We start from the raw sequence: 26775 nt of genomic DNA, 5'->3' as shown, positions 1-26775 counted from the left end.
AGCACAATGTAAGAAGGCAGGAAATACATGCATGCACACCACATGTGCACGTGCACACACACCCCTCCCCAGAGGTGTTAAGAACAGTATATCAAGCACATAGTTCCTTGTAAATCTCAATTTTCATTAGAACACTCAGTGCAATTGACTATAATTGATTAGCTGACAATTAACTGGATAATATTTTTTAAAAATCTACCCTTGTAAGGAAAATTTTTTCTAAAATATTCAATTTTCTACCTTCGGAAGGCAAGCTACTAATGGTCTAATGTTGAAGCAACTTTGAGGAGATTAAAATGCAATCCAATAGCAAGATTGGGCTAAATGTGTGTATACTCTGAACGTCAATTCCTGTTGTTGCCCTTGTGGTTACTGTCTGGGCGTGGTTTGGAATAGTTCAACAAAGCTAACATATTTGTTTATTTTCTTAGACTCTACTTTTGTCTCCTTAAAAATTCTCATTATTATAGGGAATTGGACTCTGGGGAGTTGAGGTATGCCACAACACAATGACTTCACTGAGGAGACACCAAATAGGCAGTAGTAACAGTGTCCTGTGAGGACTCTGTTGTCATTAGGCTCCCAGAAGTCCTGAGGGGGAAGATGTCCTCATGACTAGGGCCATGCGCCTTGGTTCCAGGGTCCCCTTCCATGGTCATTCTACTTGGCCACCATTGACTTTCCATATGTTGTTCATGTGACCTCAGACATTCAGTGCCCTTGATGGGATTTTTCTCTCACCTCTGCCAAGATGGCCTGGATAATGACATTAGGAAGCCATGGCACCCTGTGTCTTGGCCCAGAAACGGATCATTTCTCTTTGCGTACTGGGGCAAGTGGGGTGAAGGAAAAATTTTGAAAGTTTATGAAGAAGTTTGAATTTACAAAAAAAAAAACCAAACAAACAAAACCTGAAATTAGGTCTGCTGTTGTTGTTGGGGGAAGGAGGGAGGGATAAAGTTTTACCCCACACCACCATATTTCTAGCCTCTCAGGGCCCTTGGAAAAATCACTGCCCTACAACCTGTATTGTACAAACCCTTTAAGATTATAAGGCCTAAGATAGTCACTTTAGGCCAGTAGTTCTCAAACCCGTTTGATCTTCCAAATTATGTACAAGTTAAAAAGTAAATCATGGCCAGGCGCAGTGGCTCATGCCTATAATCCCTGCACTTTGGAAGGTGGAGGCGGGCTGATCACCCAAGGTCAGGAGGTCAAGACCAGCCTGGTCAATATGGTGAAAACCTGTCTCTACTAAAAATACAAAAGATTAGCGAAGTGTGGTGGTGCACGCCTGTGATCCCAGCTACTCGGGAGGCTAAGGTGGGAGAATGGCTCTAACCCTGGAGGCAGAGTTATGCTGAGCCAAGATCACGCCACTGCATTCTTCTGCACTCTAGTTTGGGACAACAGGGTGAGACTGTGTCTCAAAAGGAAAAAAAAAAAAAAGTAAATCAATTTCCAGGCTTTATCCTGAAAGATTCTGTTCTCCAGGTCTGAGTGGGCCATGACCTTAAAAAAACACATTCTTCCATTTTTTTCTTTGCATCTCTAATGAGAGATAAGATCTCAGTGACCAGCATTATTCGAGCAAGGAGGGAAAATGGGGGCCTCCTGCCCTACTTTTATTCTAGTCCAGAGACAGAAGGAGTCCTCAGTCCACCCATGGTTAAGCCTAGTTCCTCTATAGACGGAAATGAGCTCAAAACCATTAAAATAATACAGATGACTGTTTTTCTTTCTCTTTTTTGGTCAGGCCTTGTCTTCTGTGCACATCTTTCTTTCAAGAGGTCTAGCCAGGGATTCTTGCTACACTCTACCAGTGGGCTCAGATATCAACCAAGTGTCTTTCCATCTCTTGGTGGCCAATTGATGGTGACAGATAATTAGCTTGAATTATTAAAAGTATAGTTCCAACACTATCTTCAGAATCTCAATATGCCAAATATGTGATCTTCAGGAACTAAAATATTCAACTCTAGATGGATAAGACAGAAGGTTAAACTGCTCCAAACAGCCATGAAACATGACAGGTGATGACAGGTTAAGCCTCTCAGAACTTTGGAATCTGACCACATAATAGGAACCTGTCATCTTCTCTTCTGAGATGATTTCTATGGGAAAGGGACACAGGTGGCTAGAAGTCTCTCCTACACATGGATCCTGGTATAACATGGACAAAAGAGGAAACGGAAGAAGGAAAGAAAAGAGAAGAAGGAATAGAAGAAAAGGAAACAAGAAAAGTAAAGATTTCAGGATGAAAATAGAAAACAAGATGACAGCCATGATATTTTAAAATGTTACCCAAGCCTATCTCAGTCACTGGCCAAGCCTCACTACAGTGCTGTCCCCTGCCATGCCCAAGGGACTCCATTCTAGGAAGACCATAGGCTACTTTCCTCAAGGTGCCATGCAAAGGTACTTCGTTACAAGACTCATTAAGCAGATGCTATTGATGGCACACTCAAATCCTCACCCCACCTTTCCTCAACAGCACAGCCTCCAGTTTTATTCATGTTTATTCAATCTTTCCCTGGGAAGCCAAGTGCTCCAGAAAGGAAAACTTATTCATAGACCCAGACGAGCTTATCTTGATTAGTTAGGACCTGTATTTCCCTTGCCAATGACTGGTTTAACGAGGTGCGGTCACCCAATCCTGGACAGCGAAACATGAATTAAAGTCAGTGGATGGGCTTCAAGGAAATGGTCATCACCTACATACAAAGAGACATACTGGAAGAAATGACCTTGTTTTTCCAGTGAACACTGTCATTACTTCATGCTACACCTGGAACTTCGGCAGCAGTCACTCTCAAACCTTTGGGACAAGGCCACCATGTGAGAGGAAAACTAAAAGAACCTGAATTCCTGGTATCATCACTGAGCCCCTGAATTACCAGATGCTGAAAATTGCTTTGTGCCTGGATATTTTTTTTTTTTTATGAGAGACTAAATTCCTTGTTGCTTACAGCATTTTGTTTCTTACAGTCAAAAGCCTCCTAACTGTTCTATGTTTACATGTTCATAAATTCAAAAAGTAAGTGTTTCAACCAAACAAAGCTCTTTGTATACCTTCTGCTTCTTACAACAGCCTGGTAAGAGATTATAATTTGATTTGCTGCCTCTGGCAAGGATACTTAGTGTCCCTGTAAATGAAATCAAATGATGATGACAATTATGAGATTTGGAACCAACACATCCAATATTTACCTCTGTCAGGCACCATCCTAAAAAACTTTAGGTCTGGCGCAGTGACTTAGGCCTGTAATCCCAACACTTTAGGAGGCCGTGGTGGGCAGATCACCTGAGGTTAGGAGTTCAAGACCAGCCTGGCCAATATGGTGAAACTCATCTCTACTAAAAATGCAAAAATTAGCTAGACATGGTGGCACACGCCTATAACCCCAGCTACTCAGGGGGCTGAGGCAGGAGAATCCTTTGAATTTGGGAGGCAGGGGTTGCAGTGATCCGAGATTGCACCACTCCACTCCAGCCTGGGCAAAAGAGTGGGACTCTGTCTCAAAACAAACAAAAAACCTTTATATGTTTTACAGTAACCTTATGAGGCAAAATCTATTATCCTCTTTTACAGAGGAGCTAAATGAAGTCTACAAAAGTCATCACGAAAAGAAAGTGGAAAAGAATGGCCTGGTTTAGGATAATAGGAGTATACAGAATATATCCCTAATCCTGGCAATCCATTTTATCCATAAGCAAGAAGGTGGTAGTGCACTGGCTGCCTGAGAACCAGGGAAGAGCTCATTAAAGCTCCAATTATGAGGACTTATCAGTAGAGAATTTGATTTAATAAGTCTGAACTAGATTCCAGGAATCTGACTGCTTAACCACCTGCCTGAGAGATTCTGATGGGCAGTCAGACTTAGGAGATAGGAACTAGGGGCTAGAGAAAACTGAGGTGCCCAAGATTTGGGGGATATAACAGGATAAATTGAATTGAATTGTCTCTCCTGATCTCTGAATTCCTTTCCAAGTAGGTATGCAAAAGGCTTCAAAAGCTAACCACCATCAGAGTGGTTGTACAACCTTAATTCTTGCTATAGATTCAGCATCATAAACCAAAGTTAATTTGCTTCCTAAATCCTATAGGACCCCAAAAGTTGTATGTGTTTTCTTGTCTTCTTGACAACCTTACTAATGCACTACCCCCAATTTGCCTCATAGACAGCTAAGAACCTCTTGGAACAGACACAGAATAGCCTTTAATGTGAAGAAAACTTTAAAATCCCATCAAGCCAAAATCAGTCATTTCAAGAACTTTGTATTGGAGATATTCCAAAGTCTAGACGGACTCTAAAGAGTTAAAATAAAGTAGGCATACATTTCCATCACAGCAATTTTCTGCCTACCACAGTCATAGAGCATGAACATGAACAAAGATGAATGACACTATAGCAGGCACAGCAAATGCATGGTATGAGTAACCACATCCCTACCCTATAGCATGAGAGACACTGCTGATAAATCATAACATCTTTCCCACTGAGTTTGGATATAGCATGAGGATCCTTCCTAACAAAGTGCTTCAGGGAGCCACTTTAGATTGATCAGAGTTGGCAAATGTGATGAACTCTCTCTGCCACACCTGTGCTGAAACCCCTTCAAAACAGGAATAAAAATTAAGCTCGCTCTCTTCTAGAAGGAAAAAACAGTGTGCATTCATTTTTCCAGACACTCTTCTGAGGCATCCGAGTATCATTATTATTATGTCTATAGGTCTTCATTTCTTGTTCTTAAAGGGTACTGTTTGCTGAATTTAATTTAATATTTTCTACTACTTTGGCTAAAGGACGTAGCATTTCCCTAACATGAATATTAAACTCAGAAGAATCCATGAAGCACTGGAGCCAAAACAGTTAATTAGCAAGTCACCAAGACTGGTAGCAAGAAGCAGGAGGCACGGCTTAGGAAGCTGCCCATTTTTCTTGCAATAAAGAAAATAAAGACAGTAATTCTAAGAACATTTATTAACCCCCCAGTATGGGTAATTGCCATCAGATGTGGGTCTGTCAGTCTTGCATTAACATAAGCTACTTCATCTTGATTTTCAATGGCACTGTAATGCCCATGATACTGTAGATAAGTGCTAACGCTGGAATTTTGAGAACCAAGCCCTGTGTCCAGCAAATGCTTTTAAAAGAATTTCACTCTCAATGGTTGCTTGCCCAGAAGAAATTCATTTTGTGTTTAAAAAAAAAAAGAAAGAAAGAAAGAAAGAAAACAAGGAGGCATTCAACTGAGCAAGTATTTTCTTAACTCATTTTAAGATAAACTCTTACATTCCCCAACAATTTCTCCAATGGATGCAAATGTGGAAAGAGACTGTATGGGTGGCTGTATGCTCCATTCTGTATTGGTATACGAAATAAAATAATGGAATGGTGATAAAACAACAACAAAAAAAGAAAAGGCTTTATAATAGTCAGGACACGCCAACCAATTTTAAATTGAATTACACAGCCTGCTAATCTTTATGATGGGATGGAATTTATTTCAACATTAAGCATTATACTAAAATTTGCAGCAATTCTCCCTCCCGACTTCTTAAGCTGCTACCCCCACATACTCCCCACACGTCTCCCCAGTGGGAAAGCTTCCCTTCAACCCCAAAAGCAGTATTCCTGCTGACTAGGAAGGCAGGGCACAGCTCTGTGCAAGATTTCATTTTTATAGCTATTGTTAGTTGGTGTATATCTATATTCCGTGCCAGGGCATACACAAACACTTTTATGAACACTAGGCATATTTTCCTAATAATCACAAGCACAAAATTTTTAACAAGGTAGATTCAAGCCTATGTACACGGTAAAAGAGATTTTTTAAACCAACAATATTGAGAAGCTTTGCTATATTTTACAAATGAATGGACAGAACACTGTACACTATATATTTGATGAAGCAATCACACTTCAGAAATTCTGGACTATCCACGTCAAGAAGACATAATAACCCAGCTAAAGTATAGGCCTATGTGTCTGGGACGTGTCCTTCCTCATCTTGCGTGTTTCTCTCTCTCTAGGCAATGGAACAGGGTACTAATGAGAAAGGAAAGAGCTTGTCCTGTAAGCACGAACACCCTCATACTTCAACCCATCTGGCCCTGATGAAAAGAACTACAAACGGACGAAGAAACAAGTGCCATGCCAAGCTTCTTGATCTTTCCTCCTTCTGTCATGGGAGAAGGAGTCTCCATAGTTACCTTACTAAAATCACGTATAAACTATTTCTAACAAATAAAACCCTTCTTAAAATTTAAGTTTCTCCCTGATACCTTATACTATGGATTCTTACTCTGCGATGCATTTTGGTTTACTTATAATAAAAATGAGGAACTCACCCACCATGTACACTGACTTGTGAACAACAAATTCATGCTATCACTGAACTATATCCATGATATTTTTAAAAAAACAATTCCCAGGCAGGCAAAGAGATCATACATTAGATCTGAGAACCACTAAAAGAGTTTATGGTAAATTATGAGCCACAGAACAGCTACCAAGAACCATACAGTCTCTGCTTAGGATCTTTCTATCTTTTCTAGATATTCTAGACACTCTTTTAACGGACAGTTTCCAGTCTCTCTGAGACACATACTGTCTGCTGCCCAACATGCACTTACTAACAGCAGCCAGAGGCTGTCTATAGTAGACACCTGTGCTCTTCTGCTCCACGCATGGCTGTCCTAGAGCCACCTGTGTTTATCTCCAAACCAGTTTATCCAGCTGTATTTTTTAATGTAATCATCTCATGTAATTATAAATGACTTTAAAAATCATAGCATTCTAGAAGGATTCTGCACTCAGATTGTTCCACAAGCATCTTTATGTTCACCAATAAATATGCCAAAATGAAGATGTGATAAATTTTTAATAAAGATGAGAAATTAAATGTGTGATTTACCCAAGAAAGACAGTGCTGACCTGTAATTACTGTGTCCATACTTAAAGGGAAGGCTTCAGTTCTACCCCAGAACACTGACCAAAGCATGCACATCTTATGCTTCACATTAACATAAAACTATTTAGCCATATGATTATCATTTGTATGGGTTCCTACACTAGCTGACTTTTTTGATGAACTGAACACTTTTCGTTCCTTCTCAGGTTGGATAAGAAGGCTTTAACTGGACTCGGAGCTGCGTATGCACAAGACTGTGAAGACGGAAGTCTTTCCTGCCTTCCCACCACCCTTAACTCTTCCATGGCCTTTTCAAAGGACAAAACCTCCAGGCGCATTACAAAAGACATACATTTTGGTTTTGCATTTTTGGTTTCTATCTGTTTTTATAGATGAATGATTAGTTTACTCACTTTCATAGTATTAAATGTGTATGTTTAAAGATTCATTTTGGAATTCATATATAAAATCACATTCAGGGCCAGGCACGGTGGCTCACACCTTTAATTCTAGCACTTTGAAAGGCCAGGGTGGGAGGATCATTTGAGGCCAGGAGTTCGAGGCCAGCCTAAGAAACACAGGGAGATCCCCATCTCTACAAAAAACTTAAAATATTAGCCAGGCATGGTGGTGTACAATTATGGTCCCAGCTACTTGGGAGAACTGCTTGAGCCCAAGAGGCAGAGGTTACAGTAAGTGGTGATCATACCACTGCACTCCAGCCTGAGCAACAGAGCAAGATTCCGTCTCAAAAGCAAACAAACAAAATATACACGTACAAACACAAAAAAGTATGTGTGTGTGGGTGTGTATATATGAATACATACGTGTGTATATATATACACATATATATGTGTGGGTGATTAGTAATAGCCTATAAAACACACACATATAATAGTACTCATGGTGGTGGTAGTGGTAGTAATAGTAACAGTAGTACTGGAGCTACTAGTAGGAATGCTAGAATACACATATATATGAGTGTAAAATCATAAAAACGACTTTAAGGATATACATGTATGTGTGTATATATACATACATATACACACATACACATACACACACATATATACACATTTCAGGCTCTGTAGTTACACTGCTTCCTAAATCCAGGATTTCTATGAATAATGGATTCACAAAATGAATAATATACAATGAAAATACTAAAATATCTGTTAGGTTTCATAAATTCCTAAATTACAGCTAACTATTCTAGTATTCCTACTAGTAGCCCCAGTACTATTACTACCATTACCGTCACAATCACCACCATTACCATCACCATTACCATTACCATCACAATCACCACCACTAATAACATTCTTATATGCTCTTGGTTGATTAACAATTCCAAATTGAGGTAACAAAGGGAAGAACTACACAGGACTTGGTGGGCACTGAGTCTCAAACGACTAGGGGATATGATTAATTTAGAGTCAGCAAGTTAATTTAGAGTCAGAAGAACTTCCTAACATTGTTCTCAACATTTTACTGCAAATCAAGTCTCAGAGGTTGTGTATTTTATAGTGACATGTCTGCCCTCACAGGGGCAAGTACAGTCTCTTCAAAACCAAAAGGAGTTTTACCTCCTATTTCCAAACAAAGAAGGATAAGTGAGATTCATAAAAATGGCAGTGAGAAGGGAGACAACACAGTTTAATTGTACACGTTTACCCTGAAATTAGAAAAAAAGAATGCTGCTTCTTTCCTGATCTTAAAATTTGAACACTTAAAAAAATGTTAAAAATGTAAAAAAAGTTTACTTCAATTTCATAATGTACATAAAACTTGCTGCAGTAACATCTATGATAGATCAATAATGCACGTTATAGTTAGCTGTTTAATTATTCATTTTGGGTGTACTATAAATATGGCATCAACACAAATTCCAGATGTGAAAAAAGCTGGGAAATTCAGGCAACGTAACCAAAATTAAAAGTCATTTTCTCCCTATATAAATGCTAAAATAAGGCAACCAAAAAGAATGTTCATTTGGGGGACAAATCAAGACAGAAGACTTCTTTTTGTTTGCCTTTTTTTTTTTCACTTTTTATTACCTATCTTTGGTTAATGTTTTGTGCTAGCATTTATTTTTATTTGTCACCTATGACTTTTTGATACTGTCTCATATGTCATTTTCATATACAGTATCTGGAAATGAGGGGAGCATTTAGAGCATTTGATTTGAGCATTTGTATAAAACATACATCATTTCTTAAAAGAACTATAAATTTCCTTTGTCAAAATGTCACTTTTTATGTTAAAAAATAGGGGAGATTTTTATAATGTTCCAGAAAATAATTATGTTGGAAGAAACGACTTTTCATTTTGGTTACAAAGGTTGTTCACTGTACAAGAAGAGTAGCAGCCAAGGGAGTAAGTGGGAGCTATCTGCCATTCACTGAGTATGTCCCCACCAGGCCCAGGGGACACCTCTTTACACTTTGTACAAAAGCACCTTACAGAGAAGCAGCAGCCCCAACCAGAAATAACATATTGGAAAAATACTGAAAAATTTTAAAATGAAAATGCACAACTACCCCCACTTCCTTCCCCAAGTGGTGGTGATGGTGGTGGTAGTGGTAGTAATAGTAATAATAGTACGGGGGTTACTGGTAGGAATGCTAGAATAGTTAGCTGTAATTTATGAATTTTGGGGAAGATTTAGGAAACCTAACTGATATTTTAGTATTTTCATGGTATATTCTTCATTTTGTGAATCCATTATCCATAGAAATCCTGGATTTAGGAGTAAAACAGAAAGGAAAGAAAAAAAAAAAACAAGAATAAACAAAGCCAAAACCAAATGTAGGGATGTAACCATAAGTCTGGAACTGAATCACCCCCACCAGCCCCATTCAGGCTAAATTATGAAAGCTTGCTCATCAAATGCCTTTGTAAGGGCCATTCGATTCACAACTCTAGAACGCGCCTTCAAGTTTCCACAAGGACTAACAGCCAGGCCAGAAACACACAGAGTATCTCAGCGTCCAAGTGTCCAGTACCACAAGCCAGGTTATCAAGACTCTTTGGATTTCATTATTTAGCACTTTCTGGTCAGCAGTCTAGCAGCATTCCATTAAACAAACCTAGTTTATTTGACATTTCTTACAAATTTCATTAATTGTTAAAGTTAATTAGGACACCAGGCAGTATCTTCTGAAGCCAAAATATATATTAGGTAACTTTCTAATGTAAAATATCTTCTGATCTTTGCCAGTAAAATGTAAAAACTAGAAATGAAACAAATATAACTTCAATCGATTCCACATGGCTACTAGTCTCTAGGATCCTGGAGTCCCACCCTTCTTGTATGCCACAGAAGAATGCAAGATGTGGGACATAGATACTGCCCCTTGGAGCTCTGTAACCCAGAGCATGGTAACCTCTCTGAGTTGCAGCATCTGGAGCTGCACATCAAGAATAACTTCCTTGTATGTTCGCTAGGAGGACTGAATGAGATAAATGTATTTGTAAAACATACACCTAGCGTGGTGTCTTATCACTTAATATACAGTAATTCTCATGGACCTCATTAGAAATGTAGGTCCAAATCCTAACTTCACAGGACCGTTTCCATTAAGAAAAATCTTCATTCCTTAAGGCAACAAAGTAAGAAACAGTGTTTTGATTTTTAAAACTGACTGCAATGCATGATTCTGTATAGAAGCCTGGAATAGAAAAAAAGAAAATGTCATAAATGGCATGATTAAGATAACCAGAAAATTTTGAAAAAAGTCTATAGATTACAAAATAGAGTTGTATTAATTTATATTTCTTGATTTTGATAACTGTAATGAGCTCATGTGAATGAATATCCATGTTCTTAGGAAAGATACATTGAAATATTTAGGGTAAAGGGGCAAGATGTCTATGACTTAAATTCAAACGCTTCAGGAAAACATACATACACATGCACACCACCCCCCCCCCACTGCAAACACACACACACCTGGAAAGAGAATAATAAAGCAAATGTAGCAAAATATTAACAATTGGCGCAATCTGTGTGAAGGGTGTATGAGTGTTCATTGTATTATTCTTGTAACTTTCCTGAAACTTGAAGAAATATTAATTTAAAAAGAATTAATCAATGGAGGCCGCCCATCTGTGTGAGAAGTGCTGTCTACACATTTAACAGGCCTGATGCGAGGCCCTTCTGGGACTTAACCTTGGACTCCACTCCACTTTCACCTCTCTAGGCTAGTGGCCTGCCCTGCGTGTGGGAATGGCTGCACTGAATTATGTGGACAGTGCTGTAATTATGTCGTCTTCCCTTTCATCTTCCTTTCAGGACTCCAAGTGAGAATATGTGGAGTGAGCTGATGATTTGCCACATATCTCTGATGAGTACTATATTATTTGCATCATAATATTTTCATTTCCTCCCCCTGCACATAATGCCACATTGACAGCAAGGTCAGTTAAGTTACTATAAGAGATTTTTAATGAAAACAATTATAAATTTAAAATAACTGTGTTTAAAGCATTTAACAGTCACTAGGGTCAAGTGATTACAGCAGTTACAAGCCCCATGGGACATGTTCACACCAAAACAAAGTGAATAAATTACCTCAGCTGGCGCATGTAATCACTAAGTGACCACAGGGGTCAGGCAGAGTAGAACCCTGAAGACTTTCACGCAAAACCAATAATGAAAATTTATCAGTCAAAGGTGGGGGCGGGTGGCGAACGTCAAGAATTAGTGAGTCCAGTGATAGACTGGAAGCAGAACTGACTCTCCATACAGCTTGAAGGGCCAGGAAAATGGTATTCAAAAACCCAGCAGACAGATGGAATCAAGATTCCTGGAAACAATATACAGGCAGGCTGTGGGGAGGTGGGGAATTAAGATGAAAGGGATCTATGGAGTACTGGGAACTTCAAAGCCAAACCAAATGCCATGTTGGTATAAGGATGACTATCCTTATCCAGAAACCTGTTGCAGGGACTGGAAGCACATTGGGAGGCCTCCCACCTAGGGCAATGAGGGATAGGACAGGTTGTTAACACCAAAATGATCATGTCTAACATTTACAAGACATTTGACATCTTCCAATGAGGCGCCTTCAATTTCATCCTCACGACTCTGTGACAACTCCACCTTGTTGTAGAAAAGAGGGGGCTGAAGCGCAGGGAAGCAACACATCTTGCTCATAGAAGCACAACTGCAAAGTGAGGAAAGCCAAACATTTATTGCAGGTTGCTATTTGCTACAGATTCCACTGAGCACATCCTCTCAAGTGGCTCATATCAAAAGAAGAAACCAAAAGCTCTAAAAGTACTGTGTGCTAACAGTCTGAACATACTGTGCAGGGGAGGAAGGTATGACGACCCACTGGGAAAGCGAGGGCCACTTTCACAATAGAGATTACAATCTCTGAATTGGGCCTTAAGGAATGAACAGAAGTTCACAGAGAAATGGAACAAGATTGGCAGCAGACAGTGGGATCAACATTCATTATTCAGCAAAAATGAGTTCAGTATTTACTACACTCAAGGCACTGTGCTTGTGATCTCATCAACAGCAAGGAGCAAGACAGACACGTGTCCTATTCTATGATGCATGCTTTCACTCATTCATTCACTTAATACACATTTTTTGAGCAGCTCTTGTGTCAGGCACTGTTGTAGGTAGAGGATGCAATGGTAAACAAAACAATTCCAGACCCTCGCAGAGCTAGCATTCAGTGCAGGAAAACTAACAATAAAGAAGGATATGCAGAAAGAGGTAAAATAAGAAGGCTTCACCAAACAGGTGGCATCTGAGCAGAAACTGATAGAATGAGGAGATGGTTAAGTACAAAGGTTCGAGGTGGGAACAAACTTGGACCAGAAGGTCGCTGTGGTCAAGAAGAGAGAACAAGGGGCTGGGTACAGTGGCTCACGCCGGTAATCCCAGCACTTTGGGAAGCTGAGGCGGGTGGATCACCTGAGGTCAGGAGTTCATGACCAGCCTGGCCAACGTAGAGACGAAACCCCGTCTCTACTAAAAATACAAAAATTAGCTCAGCGTGATGACCGGTGCCTGTAATCCCAGCTACTCAGTGGGAGGCTAAGGCAGGAAAATCGCTTGAGTCAGGGAGGCGGAGGTTGCAGTGAGCTGAGATCGTGCCATTGCACTTCAGCCTGGGCGACAAGAGTGAGACTCTGTCTCAAAAAAGGGGAAAAAAAGAGAGAGAGAGAACAAGGGAGAAAATAGTAACACACAAGTCCAAAGAGTGAGGGAGAGGCCAGAAAGAAGTGTGGTGGGAAATTAAGGTGGACAGATAGGTTGGATCAGTTCATGAAGAGCTCTGAATGCCACAGTAGACTCTATTCCATCTGTTCACCGTTCCTAAAATGCATTCCACAAAATATCAGTGCAATGGGAGGGCCCATAAGAAAGAGATACCAAGTCTTCATCAGTAAAAATGATGATAACAGCATCAACAAGCCTCAGAGTGTTGTGAGGATTAAATGAGTTAATGCAGGTACAGGGTCAGGCAATAGTGGGTGATCAACGAGTGTTAGTTATTAGTATTGGGGGATTCCAGGAGAGATGAATGGCAGGTTGGGGTTTGGCAGTCTTTTTAGGCACCATAGAGGTCAGAAAGACACTCAGGAAGTAAAACGAATGAATTGTAGTCATAGTTCCAGGAGGTTTAGGTACCTGGATTAATGGTACTGTAAGTCAAAAGGGGAATTTCAAAGAACAAGCAATATTTGGAGGAGATATATTTCACTTTGAGGTATTATTGGTTTTGAGGTGTCTGTGTACCTTCTACCATCTATGTCAAAATATCTGGTCTCCTGTTAGATGCAAGGATTTGGAAAGAGAGGGAGAGATTAAGATAAAACCAGCACTCCATTCTAACAATAAAATCTCAGATAATTAGAATAATCTCCTAGGTTTTGATAGGCAGACTTAGCCTATGATGAGAAATGGCATCATATCTGAAGGAAAGACAAAGCCCCCAGTCCTAGGCCTCCCACTGGCAAATCTGTGGAAAATTGGGTGAGATCTTTGAACTCACTGAGTTCTAGTTGCCTCATTTACAAAATGGGAAAATAAAAAATGACAATCAGAGGCTGGATGCTAAATGCAGTGACTTCGCTTCCGCATTCTCAGTGTCTCCCACAAAGCAATACCTGGTCCTCACGAGACACTTAGAATATACACAAGTAATCTTCTGAGGATGAAGTCTCTTCATGTGCTGGGACAAAAGGGTCCCGCTCTAGGATTTAGGGGGCTTCAGTGTTTCCTCTTGGACCAGATAGTTTGGAAAAGTTGAGGACTTTTTTGTTTTCAAAGAGCCGCTTTTTTATTTTGTTTAACAGTGATACAATTTTCATACAGTAAAATTCCTAAAACGTCACCCTTCTCAGGAAAGTGTTTTCCTGGCTTTTCTGCTAAGGTGATGAAGTAATAATTATGCATGCCTTACCTATGTTTTTTTTTTTTTTTTTTTTTCTTTAGGAGATGGAGAGATTTCAGGAAAGGAGAAAGTAGGAAGCTTAAGAATTAAAGGCTGGAACACAGAGTCAATTCAGTGACTTCAGCTCTCATGGTGGCTCCAATGTGACCCAGCCTGTCCTTCCACCTTTCTGGATCTCCACCCATCCATCAGTAAGACAGAGATAACACTATCTGCCCATATCAACTCCCCTGAAACAATATAAGCATTAATGATCTAATATACTCAAAAGGTACTTTGAGTCCTTTGGAGGAAAGATGTCATATAAATTAAAGGCATAATAATTAATGTAATTTAAGAAAATGGCTGCCCATAACACAGAGGATTGGGTTCACATGGATCACAAAAGACCTAGTCATCTTGTTCCCAGGTCACTAATGATCCTTTCTAATGGAACAAAATCCAATCTTACTTATTTGAGCATATTCAACCATGCTGTGTTTTGGTTCATTATTTTCCCCAAGTACTTTACTTAATTCTGTTATCAAAATTGAACTACACTTTAAAGTTAATTTCATCCTTATTGGAAAGATGCACTTTTATATAAATTAGACCAAGAAGTAATTCATATAGGAAAAAAAAATATTCAATGTAAAGAAAGACATACAGATAGTAAGCATGAATCAACTGTTACTTGTAGTAAGCAAATACTCTTATCCTGTACTACCACAGACAAAACAAGCTGTGTTACAGCTACCTGACAGAACATACAGGCAACTCATAGACACCTACTGAAATCCTAGAATTACACACCATGACAAGCACAACAATGATGATGAAAAAGAGGAAAGAAAAAAAAATAGAAAAACAGACCCTAAGTGGATTTCTTGAACTAGAAAGAGAAGCTTTCAATAAATCATAACTCTAGGATGGTTGCTAGGAAAACCAAATTATGAATCAAAAACTTAAAAGTACAGCACATTAGGTACTGTTTTTGTGAACAAACTAAAGATTAAGAAACTACTTAAGTATTAAACTCTCAACAGTAAGAATCAGAGATCCTGACTCTAGGGAACCCTCTGGCATATTCTCCTTTGTAAATCATGAGAAGAGTTATTTTATCTGCCCTTCCCAAAGCCTCCTACCCGCAGGAGGTTCCAGTGAGCTGAGGTCGTGCCACTGCACTCCAGCCTGGGCTACAGAGCAAGACTAAATCTCAAAAAAAAAAAAAAAAAAAAAAAAGCCTCCTACCTTTACCTCCTTATTAGATATGACTATTAGGTAATCATAAACTTGCATGACCATAAACATTCCAGTGAGGCTGCTCTGCTCAACTCCTTTCTGATGTGATTCTTTGGGAAGTGCCGGGTACTTTACTAGAGAAAAGTTGCCAGGTATCAATCTCTATTTTCTATTTAAAGTGGCATCTCCTACCTTGCCCAGTTCACCAGCTCCAGTTCCTAATATTTTTTGTTGTTTCAAAAAATCAGAAACCTTAAATGTGTGAACCATGACCGGAAAGTATTATGTAGAAGAGGTTTTTTTAAAAAATTAAAAACTGTCCTTGGTAACCTGGCAAATAAAGCCTGGTGCTGGAGATTGTAAGACAGGAGCGGGTGGGCAGGGGTGGTTTCTGGAAGGAGGGGTGGCGATGCTGGAGGGGAGAGAGAGTGGGTCAGAATAAAGAGGGGAACAGAGGGGAGAGGACACGAAATGGGGGAGAAAGGGAAAGGAGAGGCCCTGTCCCCGTGCTTGTGTGGTTCAGATGTTAATCAGAGTCTAAGGAGAGGTCGGGGGTACTTGGAAGGGGACAGCATCAGGTTTCTGGTGGCCAAGTAGGGCCACTGTGTCACCGTTTTCTCTGTTGCACAAGCAGAGTGGGCCACAGGCCAGCAGGTCACTATGATGCAAGAGACTTCAAGGCCACTTTCTCCGAGTTCTCCCCTCCCCATGTCTCTCCGATTTCTGCCCTCCCCAGGAGTAACAGAACCTCAACAACAGAGCATGAAAGAGCTATCACTGCACAGCATGCTCGGAAAATGTCATAGCAGCAAATAATATTTCCTGACTATTCACTATTTGTATACATTGGGTGTCCTTTATCTTATTCAACTTCACAACAATCCTTAGAGGTTGGATACACTAAGCATTAATAAGTCTCCTTTTACAAATGAATACATTGAAGATCACAGAATTAATAATGGCAAAATCAGGATTTAAACACAGGCAGGCTCAATCCAATACTCATGCTTTCAACCTGATACCACACTGCCTTTTTATACACAATACACACACACACACACACACACGCATGCACATCTACTACACCACAGGATACACACCAACCATTAACAGTAGTAACATGTGAACTGTATAGGATATATTGGCAATTTTAATTTTTTTCTGTATCATTATTTACATTTTGTTTTTTGAGACAGAGTCTCGCTCTGTTGCCCAGGCTGGAGTGCAGTGGCACAATCTTGGCTCACTGCAACCTCTGCCTCCCGGGTTCAAGTGATTCTCCTACCTCATAGGCACACACCACCACACCTGGCTAAGTTTTGTATTTTTTTAGTAGAGACAGGGTTTTGCCATGTTGCCCAGACTGGTCTCGAACTCCTGACCTCAAGTGATCCACCCTCTTTGGCTCCCAAAGTGCTGGGATTACAGGCGTGAGCCACCGTGCCTGGCCTCATTATTTACATGTTTTTACAATGAACATGTGAGCTTTCATAATTAGAAAATCATTTATAGTCTTTCCTTTATTTATTTATTTATAATTGAGACAGGGTCTCACTATGCTGCCCAGGTTGGTCTCCAACTCCTGAGCTCAAGTGATTCTTAGGCTTCAACCTCAAAGTAGCTCAAACTACAGGTGTGTGCCACAGCATCCAGCTATCATCATCTTTTAAAACACTTTAAAGGGTGACGATTTGCTGCCACTGAGGCTACTCAAAAATATGTGACATGGACTCTCAAATACTACTGAGAGTATCATGGAGAAATTGCAATCTTTATAAAGAGAAATTTGACAATACATACTTTTTTTAAAATACACATCATCTGAAGAAACAATTCTACTTCTAGGAATGTATCCTGTGAGTATAATTAAGGATGTTTGCAAAGAGAGAGCAAGAAGGATGTTCATCACTCCAGTGCAAGTAGAATAATAAAAGAATGGAAATACCTTATGTATCTAGCAATAGAGATCTAGCTAAATAAATTAGAGTGCATCACTACAACAGAATGCTGTGCTGACACAGAGCATGATGTGTTCTTCATTTTTTTAAGTTACAAGGTTACACGCATAGTTTCATCAATTTTAAAAGTCCTTAACAAAGACCCTTAATGGGTGAAGATTTCCTGCTATTGAGGCTATTAAACATAGAAACAGAAAGTAGAAAAATTTTTGAAATGCTATACACCAAATAGCAAGTAATTACTTTGGAAATAGGATTATGGAGGAATGTATATTTTATACTTTACACACAGCAAATATTTGGATTTGTATAATGTTATGTGTATCTTACAATGAAAGTATTCTTGGGAAAAAGTATTTTAGCCACATTCAGTGATGTGAAAAGTGGTTCATGATATATTGTTAAGATGAAAAACAGACTATAAAACAATACTACTGTAAGACTTACATTTTGGTAAAAGATACTTGTGTGTATGTGTGTGTATCTATAGAAGACTTTCCATATGAATACACACTAATGTTAACAGTAGTTACGTCTATTCATAGGTAATTTTGTTTTCTTCTTTTCACTTATCTCTAAGTTAAAAGGAATGCACATGTATAACATGTATTACAAGAATAAAATAAATAGCTTAGGCGGTGAAGGTTTCTCCTAAACACCAGCTCCAAAACTTTGGGCCAATAGCAGGATCACTAGAAAGGGAATATAGTTTTCTGAGAGGGGCAAAAATTGATTTGTGTATCTGCAATCTGGGATGTTGGTTACAGTCACACTCTGTTACAGCCATGTCTAACAAAATGCTCTTACAAATATGAATGACCCTCTTCTTGAGATTTTCCTTGAAGCATTTTTGTTCTCCCTTTTAGGGCTGGAGAAACTGAAGCTCAGAACTATTAAATGACAATCCAGACCAAAGAAAGGTCATAATTAAAAGTTCATGGCAATGATGCTGTGTTAAAAGGAATTTTTGACTGACCGGATTGTTATATATAAACTTTTGACTGAAAGAATAGACCACCCAAAAACCCTGTCTTTCTAATTATAAAGTGGAAAACCAAACAGCAACAATATACCCTTCTTATTTCTGCACAATATATAGGAATCACCAACAACAGCCAATGGGATAGTATAAGTTATTTGAGAATAAAAGTAAAAGGAAGGGGAGGGAAGGATTAGGCACTATACATACAGTGTGACATAATTCTAAAGTTTGGCCAAAGGTGCAGGCAGGAAAAAACATCTTGTACCTTTATGTTCATCCACTCACTCAATGATTCAACAAACATCTGTGTACACCAACAATGTTCCAGGCCCTATATTCAGAACCAGGCGTACCAAGAGCACTCATTATGCACACTGCTGTCTGGTGGGGCAGAGAAACAAGTAAACAATGGCATAGCCATGGGAAGGGATGCACAGATGGGTGACTGATGTGTTAAGGAAAGTAGCTTATTATGAAAGAGAACCTGTAATAAAAGATGAGTTCTCCTAGAGACGGTCGTTCCAGGAAGTGAGAACAGCGTTTGCAAAGGGAAAGAGGTGTGAAGGGACATGCTGCATTTGAAGAATGGGAAGAAACTGAGTATGGGCATAAGGGAAAATCAGAAATAAGAAGGTGGACGTGCAATCAGACGATGAGATCATCTAATGACCATTTGTGTAGCATCCATGAGCATAACTGCAATATTCAAATATTCAAGAAGGCTACCAAAAGCATTCTGAAGATGAAAGCACAACAGGGACGAAATCGAGTGAACAGTAAGTAATCTCAAAGAAGCACAGGTGGGAGGAACACAGGGCCAACATGCGGGAAGGTCACACATGGTAAGAGGCCTTGCAAAATGTACCTTTAGGGAATGTGGTATTAGAAGCCACTGATGTTCAAGGCAATAAAAATAATCACATTTTAACTGACAGGTACTTTATCTAGTTCACAAGTTTATGTTTAAGCCAAGTCTGGGATTGGTATGCATTTTTGCCAAGATAAGAAGGAAAATGTTATTAACTGTTGGGTGGCAGGGTCCCAGTTCAACTCACCAAAGCCTATTCATGGCTTACCTAGAACACATCTGAGCTAAAATGTTAATGAGACAATAGGAGCTGACTATCACTTTAAAAAGTATTTCTTTAAGAAAGATTCACCTGTACCTCTTTCCATACACTCTGGCAATAAATCTTTGGCAATAAGAAGCCACCTGCCCCTCTGACCCTGGACTGGATCCCCTGAAGACAGCACTATGGGCAGCAGCCAGGGGGAGAGAGGCACAGGTTGTCTGAGCGAATGGGGAACTGGAATGTCTGATTAGCCAGACTGGGGAGAGATGGAAAACAGGGGCTCTGTCACTCCCTCCAGCTGTCAGATATAGGGATTCTAAGCTTCATTCCCCAATCCATGGCAGAGATTTGGGAGGAAAGGGGTCAATGGGGTTGTAGCTGCAGTTTTTAGACTATCCTGATCATTTCAAGTGTTCATAAGTGGGAAATACTTGCCCAAAAAGATGATATTTCCAGGCTACCATCAGTAGCTACTCATTTCCAGGACTGGTCAATGAAATGCTAATGTCATAACATAATTTAGACTGTTCTTTGGAGCTTACGTGACTGGCTGCATCTGTAGAATTCTTTACAGGTATTTGCTTTGTTGTAATTCACTGCCACTGGAATTGTCTACACCAAATGGTGAGAATACTTCCCCACCTCACAATGCTCTTCCATCAGCCAGCTTACACAGAGAGGCTGTGCCACAAAACAGCTTTCGCAGGAAGTAAACCACCTTAGACCCTGTACGTATGTACATGTAAATACTCGTGTTAAAAGGAGGCAGTTGTTTGAAGAACCATGGTTTTACCCAGGATATGGTTCCTCCAACAGATTTCAAGCCCCACTCTGGGAATAGAGCTGATAAGGAAATACACTTGGGACTTGGAGTCTGATGGACTAAGTTCAAATCCTGAAGTCACCGCTGAACTGTTAAGTTCACCAAGGCTCAGTTTCCTCACGAGTTAAAAGGAAGCTAATAATACCTACTACTTCACAAGTTATTGTGGGGGTTGTATGAAATGACACATGTAATGCAGGGGTACAGCATCTGGACCTTACCTCCCACAGACAATACATGTTAATACATGTTAGTTCACCCACCCCACCCTGCCCCATCCAAATTCTAGCCCAACTTGGCTATCAATTATCTGAGAAACCATGGACAATTCATTCAATCTCTCCAGTCTCAGTTTCCACTTCTATCAGATTAGGAAGTGGGACTCCATGGCCTACAAGGTCTCTTCCTGTCCTAACATTCTGTCTGGTTAGTGTCACTGTTATAAGGGAGGCTCGTTTTTATACATTTTGGTGTTCCCTCTTTACACTCTGGATCTCTCTTTAAATGCCCAGGGCCAGCTCCTTTTAACTTCTGCTTTTGGGATTCTATGACACTAGCTCTGTTGGTTTCCTCTACTCTACTAGTTGAAAGTTGTATGTAGGCCAGGGGTTGTTCTAAGAACAGCATGAGCTTTTTCACAGAGCACATCCTCACAAGCACCGTAAGGTGTATTATCATTATGATGCCCATTTTAGAAATGAGCAAATCAAGGCTCGAGAGTTTATGCAACTTATCAAAGGCAGTGAATTCAAAACTGGCTGGGTCTTCCTAGTTGCTCATAATCATTACATGTTATACTCCCGTTCCATCCTGTAATGATATCTGGTTTGAGTTCAATGTTCTTATGACCTAAGATGAAGCTGTGCTCGATTATCTGATAAATTACCCATATTAATAACTTTACCTGTTACACCTGCTAGGTGACATACGTACAGATTAACCAGGGACCATAATCTCTGAACCAACAGAGAACTCATGATGGGAATCCCAGGCCTTGCAGCTGCTAGGTCAAGGGTGAGATTTAAGATGGGCAGAGCTTAAACACATCTTTCAAATATGTGCAATATTAGCACATAGTCAAACAGCTACTCAACTTCCACAGGAAGCTGCCAGAAGCTACAGCACTTCCTAGTGCAAGCTTCAAATCTGCATGCTTCTAGATGCCACAAGCCCTGTCATAATACCACAGAATGACAAAGGAAAAGGGCTCACACTTGGGATCAGACAGCCCCAATTCTACTAGCTGAGTGAACCTGGGTGGATGCTCAGCCACTATGAGCTTCTTACATACTAAATGACCTTGGGTAAAATGGGGATAACATTAGCAACTTCAGAAGGATGTTACAGGTATAGAGGGAGTGCCTGGCCTGTAGTAGAAACAAATTAGCTCAGACACAGAATAAAGGAGCTTGGGGGACAGTCAGATTGTTTTCAATAATCAGGGTAGTCTACACTAGAGTCGAAAGGTAGAAATCAGAGATTCACTGGACTCTAAATGCCTACCAAATCTGTGAGACCCATGCCCCACTGACAGTTGGATGCCCTATTATGGCAAAAGCCCTAAAGCTCTAGATTGATCTGACCTCTGACTCCACTCTGCCAGGCCACCTGGCAGCTGCTGCTAGAAGTACCCTTTCAGAAAGGGTCCTGATTGAGCCAAGTGGTAGAGTGTTATCACACACCATCTCTTACCCTCTGAGCACCATGAGGTTGCCTGGGTAACAGTGAGCTATTCTTGGCCTTCTCTATGGGATCCCAACTCCTCTAACTATATCCCAGGGCTCCCTTCCGTCGTCTCGCATTCTGCACCCCATGCTGAAACCTCTTCCTCCTGCCTCACCAGATCATAGGGGAAATGAGAAGAGAAGGAACTGACCATGCAGCTGTGCCTTGGCATTTTATTTCCTTATCATTGTATTTCCTTAGTTACAGCACATTTCCATTAATGGAGTACTTTCCCTTATAAAATCTCCCAGTGTTTACTTCTAATCTACTAAATAATTCCTCTGGCCTCTTCTTGTATTTACCCTTTAAATATATGTTGATGGTTCATTCGGCACATTCCCCATTCAGTTATTAATGGCCCACAAAAACTTACTAGCAGCAATCATTTACTGATTAATCTACACAACAATCCAGAAAGACAGGTAGTATTAATCCTTCGTCCTGCAGAGGGAAACCAAGAGGAAAAGGGAGGTTAACTCAGTTGCCCAAGGTCAGTGGCTAAACAAGATTATAACCCCCCCTAACCTGTCCTCCATTTCTATAAACACTTCTCACAGTGCTGTTGTCTTCCTTTAAAAATCAACATTGTCAACGCAGCTTGATAATTTCTGTGTTGAAATTCCATTGACACAGACTAGTTTAAAATTGTCAAAATTTACCCAACAAGAATTTTTAACTGCTAATAGTTCATGGATAAAAGTTGCTAAAATAAAGAGATTATTGTAGAGGAAAAAAAAAACAGAAGCGAAGATCTGGATTTAGAACCAACTCTGCCACTATGAAACTGAAAAAATCTCTACATCTCTGTGTCATCTGTAAAAACGAGATTATGCTAAATAATATTTAAAACATCTTACCATTTTAAATAACATGATTAAGTACCTACTAAAACAACACAAAATATAAATGCTCCAACATCCAATGCTGCCAAGACCATGGTAAAACTGGTATCTATACATTCGTTCACTGCCAGTGAAACACACAGCTACAGTGCCCTTGGAAAGCAAGAGGCCGACATGCAGCAAAACCATAAAGAATTTCGTATCCTTTGACTTAGCAACTTAAGTATAGTATTTTTCCCTAAGAAATAAATCAACAGGAACAAAACAACATACACAAACAAAAATGCACATTTCAGTGCTAGCTACCAGAGGAAAAATTGATATCAGTTTAAATGGTCATTTTTAGAGAGATGTCTTATTAAAGAAAAGCATAGCCAACCATACGAATGTCATGCTGCTATTAAAAAGAATAAGTATGAAAACTATGCAAAAACATTTTAAGTCTTACCAATAAATACTATTAAATGAAAACAGCCAAAAGTCAAAGAGCAGACATGTACTCAGATGTCAACCATATAAAAAGTGAATAGATGAGCAAAGTCACATGAAAAATCAAAATAATTGTTATTAGTTAAGTTTATTGCTTATAATTCTAAAATATCATCTTTCCGTTAACACATACATCTTATCATTTAATCAAAAATTTAAAAAATTTTCCAACCCTGCTTTAGTTTGATGGAAAACAAAATTGTAAAGTTTTTGCCTAAATCTCCCAAGTTATTTTTGTTGGCTGACATATTATCGACGATGCTATGCTCCCAGAGTGATGTCTGCTCTTTACTACCTAATTCTTTTGTCTTTAGAGATTCTAAAATCTCAGAACATTTGCACTTCTTTCCCTCCGCTAAGAGGAACCAGGATCCAACATTTTGCAGTAATTCTGACCTGTGGGTGCCTCCATAATACCCAGAATATTGCTATTATCCTTTTTACAGGACACAGGGCAATTTCATATCTTAAGTTTTTACTTTACAGCAATACATCTCATGTTTTCAGGGGTCTTTTCACTTAGGAAATCTGCTCCCAAGCAGCACTGTGCTATAGGAACTTCGTGTCATATAAGGACTTTTATATCCCCCTTCATTTCTTAGAAATGTTCTCTTACTAGTAGGTCATTTGTATATCTTTGCTTATAATATCAGGGAAAGATTGCAGAGCCAATGAATTAAAAATATGATTCTAGGTCTCCTGTGTGCCAATGAATGCCCTCATTAAAGCAGAATGAGTGAGATGAGATCGGTTTCAAAGCTTTCCATCCCTTTGCCCCAGAGCCGCCAAGGCCAGGCACTGAAAGGATGCACAGTAAAATTAAATATCTAAAAATTCATCTTTAATTAACAGAATTGGATTAAAGCTAGACACCACCGCATATCATACCAGAAATGGCTGAGCTGGCTTCCAAGTGCTCTAATTCAATTAGGACGCAGTGAGTGACACTCGGACGGGAAAGGTTAATTGGGGCCGCCAGAACGCAATCATTCCTTACCTAACCAGTCATTAAACTTCTTAACCTCTGAGGGCAGTCCCAGCTCGGTGAAATCGCCTGTGTGGAGAAGGATGTCCCCATAAGGCATCTGGATACCATCTGTTCTGGAGTGTGTGTCTGAGATGCAGACAAACCGCGTGTGGCCCGCTGGTTTTGGAGTGTCATATGGGATGGGGTCGACCCTAAAGTAGACATAACAGATCCCATAACAGTTAAACATATTAGAACCCTTGAAATTGTCATCGCACATACATATTTATTATTATTCATGAATGCACCCAGACAAACTGATGCAAAGGCAGAAGGGCCCATTGTAATTAAGGACACTTCTGGGTGTAAAGGCGACAGCATCACCCATCTACAAACCCACTGGGCAAATTCAAAAAGACTTACTTACCTGGTAGGAAAATTAAAAGGAAAGAATATCTTACGTATAGATTTGAAATAACCCAGGAAACCGATAGAGTGATTAATGGTGAAGTTTAGGGATATTGAACCTCAACTGGGAAAGCAAAATTATGCTATTTCTCTCTCATCATGCTCCAATTGATCCCACTACTCATTAGGAAACGGATAACTAATTTATTCCTTCTTGAACATGCATAACTTAAGCAATGAACTAATTTACGGAGAGCAGTCTGCACATGCTCTGCCAACTGAGATGTGGAGAGATAGCACTTATATTTAATTTCCTTTCCACAACCATTCAACACCTGTATCTTCTCGTTTTTGCTATGCACAAATCAAACTGTAGGGAGGGAAGGTGATGCCAAAATAACAGGGCTTTAAAAAATTAAAAAAAAAAAAACAAAAAAAACAAAAAAAAACCCAGACACTGGATGTTAAAAGAACTTTGTCAAACTCGTTTTTACTGCGATGAATTATCTGCAGTCCCAGTTACACCTGAGGTTACTAGGAATGCTCAGCTGTCTTGGGCAAAGATTCTACTCAGTACAAATACTAAGCCTTTTAATGAGATGTATATATCTACATATGCATTAATATATGTATAGTTTTAGAGACCTAAGCACTGTGAAATTACACCAGGGCATAAGAATCAGAAGGCAAAATGATCAACCCAAAGCAAAGAAAATGAAACAGAACATTCTCATTTAATTGAGTGTAACAAAGTGTACTAAATAAACTTGGTAAAGGAATGCAAATCTGACTCTTCAAGCATACAGTTTTAATTATTTAAGGGGTTTGTCGCAGAGTTAAGGATGCTTTAACCATATTAACTCTACACTGACAGCTTCCTTTAATTTCTCTGTAGGAATGTACACTTACTTTTGGATTATGGGTGAAAAGAAGCAGTTATAAATGCAAAGAGAAGGTCACAAGAGAAGCAAATATGCAGTGCAGAGATTCAAGTGTGAAACATTAAATAAGGAACAATATTTCATATGCCAGCCCCAACCCTTGATAGTTAACATGCAGCAGAGAACACACTGAAAGCTCCACACAAGACTCCCTAAACATATTGCCTCTACAGGCTTTGCTTAATTTGTTTTCTCTTTTCCTTTATTTATTTATTTTTTTAAAGAAACAATCTGTTTTAACAATGACAATTTCAGTGAGGGAAATAGAACAGACCAGCGTGCAACCTAGATAGTCTCACATTTCTTCAATGACTAAACTTTTTATTTCCTCTTATCTTTGTCAGAGAAGAAAGAAAGTAAGAGGAGCAAGAAGAAGGAAGGGCAGAAAGGAGGAGAGGAGGCAGGAAGGAACTGTGAACTGATTATCACAGTGGGGCTAATTGGAAGCCCAAAAAGAAAGTTTAACTTCTGCAAAAAATTAATGGATTTTTCCTGTTAGAAAGGTTAGAAATTAATATGCTATTACCACATAGAAAATTCACGAATCCACTGTGATCTCATTAGTAACCTGGAAACCCTTCTCATTATAGCTGATGTTGCTTTTTTAGATGTAAAAATGTTTGATGTCTTCCTTTCCATCACTGAGACTTAGTTACACTCAGCCTCGGTGCTTACAATCTTGGCAACATTTCCTGTCTTCCAAAAGTAGTTTTCCCAGAGAACGAATGACTGTTCCCTGCTGGGGCTGACTGTGTCACTCTCTAAAAGTGGTAAGTAATATTCTTATCCCAATAGTTAAATGCTCACTAGAATGGGACTGTTTGCATTTATACTTAATGCACCAACATTTGAATGAAAATTTAATAAATCAGTCACTGTATCCCTAAATATATGAATAAATGTAGTATCTACCTACTCTAGTGTTTGTTTCCTAGCTTTCATCATAATACTAACATATAGACACAGACCCATTTCTTCTTTTCTGTAATTCAGCTAAGCTACAGACCCAG

General features: G+C 39.4%; 2 protein-coding genes across 5 annotated transcripts in view; one reads left to right on the top strand and one right to left on the bottom strand.

The window, feature by feature from the left end:
- Window positions 1–26775, top strand: part of DNAJC24 (DnaJ heat shock protein family (Hsp40) member C24) — a 940502-nt gene that overhangs the window by 44162 nt on the left and 869565 nt on the right. The gene's annotated exons all lie outside the window — the stretch shown is intronic.
- The window catches only part of MPPED2 (metallophosphoesterase domain containing 2), a 198031-nt gene that overhangs the window by 124379 nt on the left and 46877 nt on the right, over window positions 1–26775 (bottom strand). For all 4 annotated transcript variants that reach the window (XM_050759060.1, XM_050759059.1, XM_050759062.1 and 1 more), the window contains one exon: window positions 24447–24628. In XM_050759060.1, coding sequence (XP_050615017.1) covers window positions 24447–24628 — 182 coding nt within the window. The remainder of the gene's footprint in view (window positions 1–24446; window positions 24629–26775) is intronic.

The sequence above is a fragment of the Macaca thibetana genome, chromosome 14, assembly GCF_024542745.1.
Source record: "Macaca thibetana thibetana isolate TM-01 chromosome 14, ASM2454274v1, whole genome shotgun sequence".
Classification (NCBI taxonomy): Eukaryota; Metazoa; Chordata; class Mammalia; order Primates; family Cercopithecidae; genus Macaca; species Macaca thibetana.
The sequence above is the reverse complement of the archived record's forward strand: the minus strand, read 5'-3'. Positions and strand labels throughout refer to the sequence as shown.